Raw genomic sequence first — 4,558 nt, forward strand, 5'->3', positions numbered from 1 at the left:
TTGAATACGTCCAGCCCCTCCAGAAGCTCCCTAACTAAGTAGTTCCTCACTAACCCTTGGCCTAGCTGCACCTCCCCTGGGGCCCGAGGGGGGCCCAGCTTTTCCTGTCCCTGCTTAGGAAGATGGAGGCCCTGGGGCGATGCTGCCCGTTGGCCTCTGCTGTCCAGCCTTCAGAGCAACGATTCTGCCGGGAGACATGCGAGGCAGGATCTTGGAGGGGCAATGCGATGGGGAGACCCCAGCATCTCTTTGCCACCGGTGCCCATCGCTGCAGAGTTTAACCGGGTGTGTCTGGGGGGGCTTCATGGCACAGAGCTGAGCAAAACCAGCGCAGCCCAGCCCACTTCTGCAGCCGGGGGTGCAAGCTGCAGTGCACACATGCTGCCCCCCGGAAGCCCCACCAGAGCCAATGGGGCAGGGAAGACCAAGCCCTGCCCCCCCGAATTAATTAACATGTATTGCCCCACCCATAGCAAGGGACTGGCCTGCTCCATTGGTCAGCCGAGCACCATGGATTTGCATCCAGGCTCTTATTAACGGTGGCCCTGGGGAGGCGAGCTGTGGCTGGCTGCAAGGATGGGGCTGCTGATGCTCTTGCTATGGAGCACTTTGCTAGGTGAGTGGAGCTCCCTGCTCTGCCCCTTCTCCCATCCGAAGCCAATGGGATCAGGAGGGCTGCTCAACTGGCAAGGGTGCCCAGTGCCAGGGGGGACCTGCCCCATGCATGGCCAAGGGCTCCTCGCACACCCCCAGGCTCTCATTGGGACACTGGGGTGCCTCATGCCCTCAAAATCCAGCCTGGCCTCAAGCAGAGCAAATGCAGCTGTGGGGTGCCTGGTGTTCTGGCTCAGCTGGACGGGGGGTTATGGGGCCAGGCATGAGCGTGTGCTAGAAGGGGAGCCCTCAACGCAGCGAGCCTGGGAGTCCCTTCGCTAGGGGTCATGCACACACCCTGGCGTCCCCCAGGGTGCCGGAGCCCCGCAGCGGTGGGGTGCCCTCCAGCTCTTCCGCCGGAGTCGCTCGGTGCTGGGCTGCTCCGACCGCCTGTCGTTGCGGGGAGCGGGGAGCTGGGCTTGCAATACAGAGGTCCTTTCCCTTCCAGGAGCAGAGTGCAGGCTGCAGGAGAAGGCCCCCGCGTTTGGAGAGGTCTATCACGTGACAGGTGATGCTCCAGCCGTGGGCTTGGCTTGGTGTGACCCCGTGTCTGGGCTAGAGCCACACCTGGGAGGCTTCATTCACCCTTGCAAAGGGCTTGAGTTGGAAGGCGGAGGCCTCTGCTCCCCGGTGCCAAATTATCTGCCCCTTTTAATGGACTTTCCTGCCCTTCTCCCCTGCGGTATCCTCAGTGGGATTCGTGATGGAGACAAACTTCGCCCTTCCGAGCTGCTGGGTCAAGCCCAGCCGGTAAAATGCTCTGCCTTGAAGAGCACAGTCCCAGGCTCGGGGCCAGAGGAAGGCTCTGCGTTCCCCCAGCCGAGGGGAAGCCCTGCCCCACCTCCCAGGCTGGTGCTGCCCGCTTGGGAAGACCCTCTCCAAGGCACCCTTCTCTGCAAAGAGGTGCTCGCCCGCTCCGGCTGACCTACCTCCTGCCCGTTTGTGTCTGGCAGGGGTCCTTCACCTGCCCTACGCTGAAATCAAGGAGCCCTTCGAAGCCTGGTACAACCTGAGCGGGAAACAGAGCCGGATCCAGTACTACAATGGTGCGTGACCTGGGCAGGGAAGCAGCATCGTCCCCGGGCCTCTGGGTCCGGCTGCACTGCGGGGCACCCCCGGGGCATCCAGCTCCGCGGGTAGGTCTCTGCAGGGGGGTCCATGGCAGAGTCCTCTCTGAGGCTACAGCGTGCAGGTTTGGGGTGAAGTCCTTGCTCAGACCTGTGCCCCCATCTGCAGGGTGACCTCCAAGCAGGTGCCTGCGGGGTTTGGTCGTCAGCCTAGGCAGGATAGTGCTGGGGGGACCAGGGGAACCCACGTCTGGCCCATCAGGGACCAACGTGGCCGGCACCGTGGGCAGCCCCCTTGGACCTGCCCCAACTGAAATGACCAGGCATCCGCCTACAGCAGCTGGAGGGCAGCTTTGGGCCCGAGGCTGGAGCTGGGCTCAAAAGTGCCCCCCTGGGGTATTAAGCTCCTTTCCACTGCTGCACACCCTATAGAGAGGCTTGGTGTGTCCTCGTGAGCGTGAGCACCAGGCAGGACCCCTCGGCGCAGAGCAGCGGCTGCCTCCGTTCATCTCCCCCTCGCTTTCCAGGGGAGCTCAGGACCCCTGGGCACCGTTCCCTGATGGGGCGTCCGAGGCAGGGGAGCTCTGGTAACGCCTTGCCCTCCTTGGGCATCTCCTCTTCCAGGGCAGGTGATCACGTACCAGTTTGGGGCCGTGGGGCCCTTCGGGGCCAGCTTTAAGGTGACCCCAGAAACCACTGAGACGGAGGTGAACGTGCGGAAGTGCTTTCGAGTCAATGGCACCGACCAGTACCTCATCACCCCGCAGAGCATCTTTCCCAGCCTGGACGGCTTCAAGGTGAGCCCCCATCTCAGGGCGCCAGGCAATCAGGCCGGCAGCTTGGAGAACGGGCTCCGTGGCTGGCTCTCGCCCTGCTCCACCCCAGCTGGGGACAGGCATGGGGGGGACATCGGCCACCTGCACCCCTACCCTGAACTTGCAAGCTAAATCCAGCCCTGTCCTGGAGTAGCAGCAAGTCCAGGGAGTTTGTGCATGAGTGCTCAAGAGAAGGGGCTCCAGCCAGTCCTTCCCCGTCCCCCGTGCACACACCCCCATGGGCTAGGGAAGTTCACAGCCCCTCTGCCTGGAGGAACGTGTGAGCATGGGCTAGCTGGAGACTTCCTGCAGTTCAACCTCTCTTGGTCATGCCTACAGTCCTCCCCCTTGCTCAGCCCCCCCACACTGTCTCCCCAGCCTGTGCGAGAGGAGTACTACCAGGGGCAGCTGTGCCGCGTCTGGCAGAACGTGTCCTACTGGGGCCGGAAGAAGAACCTGTACACGCTGCGGGTGGCCAGCTCGGCCGAGGGCCCCGCGCCCGTGCACTACGAGATGCGTGGCTTCAACACACTGCTGGGCTCCCACTACGACAAGTACGAGATCCACTACACCAGCTTCTCCCGCAAGTTCCCAGCCGGGGTCTTCAGCCTCCCCCAGGGTGAGTGCTCTACAGTCCTGCTCATCCCACGCCTTGGAGCGCAGCATCGGTTGTGACCGCACACGCGAGACCGGGACCACGCCGAGTCCAATGTCGCCTGGGAGGGGGTGGAAATAGATGTTCTCTGAACATCTCCACTTCAGGGTGTTGCTTTAGTGGAAAGAGAGCGGGAGAGCCCTGAGTTCTGAATTTCTCAGCCTCACCCTGTTGATATTGCCTGGCCAAATTGCTTCTCCTTCACCCTGTGTCACTATAGAAAGTTGCTATGTTTTTGATTTTTTTTTTTAAAAAGGCCTGGAGGGAAACATGGTTTAGAACCTAAATTATGTTTCTTTCAACTTGTCAGAGCTGCCAGGCATGTTATTTGCAAAGTCTTTCTCCTCCAAAGGACCCCCCGTGAAAATCATGGTCACGCCTGGCCAGATCCCACCCAAATGGCAAGCAAAGCAGTAGTTCATCCCCTGGTGCCCGAGTGTCCCCTTGCACAGAGGGGCCCGTGTCCTTGAGCAGTATAGTCTCTTATTGCAAGCTCATGGTGAGCTTGCCCCTCCTAGCAAGACACGTGTCCTCAGATGAGGGGTCTCCTCTTCTTCGGCCGGCTCTACTGCAGTCTGCGTGTGCCAGCGGCACCCGGGCTGGCTACCCTCCGCGCCGATGCCACGTTCCCTGTGCCTCAGTTTGACTGAGCTGAACGCCAATGCCAGACGCCCTGACTGATCCGTGGGGCCACTCCTGGGGAGACGGGGGCATTATTAGCACGTGCATCTGCGACGGCTGCCTTTGGGGGCACGCTAAGAAGCCCCTTGACATGTCCTGCATGACAGCGATGCTGCTTCCAGTCCAGCCTCCAAACCCTGGGGGCATGAACCTGCACCGGACAAGGTACAAGAAGCTTTTCCCAGCCCTTAGTGCTGAGCCTGGCATGAGATGGGGGGAAGGCTAGCTGCCGAACGGAGACAACAGCAGCGGCTGGTTGGGATCCGCTCTGCTGTCAGGAGAGGCACAGCGGTGCACGATGATGTTTGGCTTGGGATTTTCCCCCTCTGACTGATTCTGCCCATGGCTGGTGTCTCATCTGTACCCGAATCCACCCCCTGATGGTCCCTTGCACCCGTGTCTTAGGGATCACATGCGAGCACTGGCCGGGGGCTGGGCCGGAGCATTGGATCATGGCTAACCCCATGCAGGAGTTTGTTGGGCGCAGCGGCGATGCAGACCGAGCCCATCACCACCTCTTCCACCACTACCAGGAGAAGTTTGGGAAGCGCTACAGCGGCGAGAGGGAGCTGGAGCACCGGAAGCATGCCTTCATCCACAACATGAGGCACGGGCTGGGGGCCGCGGGGGCTGTCGGGCTGCAAGACGAAGGCATCCCCTTCATCTTGAAGGGATGCAGGGTGGCT

At 61.5% G+C, this 4,558-nt stretch overlaps 1 protein-coding gene across 2 annotated transcripts in view; it reads left to right on the forward strand.

Moving 5' to 3' along the window:
• Positions 1-444: 444 nt before the first annotated feature.
• Positions 445-4,558, forward strand: part of LOC109294205 (digestive cysteine proteinase 1-like) — an 11,888-nt gene continuing 7,774 nt past the window's right edge. Inside the window, exons 1-6 of one of the 2 annotated variants that reach the window (XM_019512511.1) lie at positions 445-616; positions 1,103-1,162; positions 1,608-1,700; positions 2,346-2,518; positions 2,915-3,155; positions 4,278-4,479. In XM_019512511.1, coding sequence (XP_019368056.1) covers positions 577-616; positions 1,103-1,162; positions 1,608-1,700; positions 2,346-2,518; positions 2,915-3,155; positions 4,278-4,479 — 809 coding nt within the window. In that variant the 5' untranslated portion in view covers positions 445-576. The remainder of the gene's footprint in view (positions 617-1,102; positions 1,163-1,607; positions 1,701-2,345; positions 2,519-2,914; positions 3,156-4,277; positions 4,480-4,558) is intronic. The other variant, XM_019512509.1, reaches the window with a different exon arrangement.

The sequence above is a fragment of the Gavialis gangeticus genome, unplaced genomic scaffold (genome assembly GCF_001723915.1).
Source record: "Gavialis gangeticus isolate Ggan-Ray unplaced genomic scaffold, GavGan_comp1, whole genome shotgun sequence".
Classification (NCBI taxonomy): domain Eukaryota; kingdom Metazoa; phylum Chordata; order Crocodylia; family Gavialidae; genus Gavialis; species Gavialis gangeticus.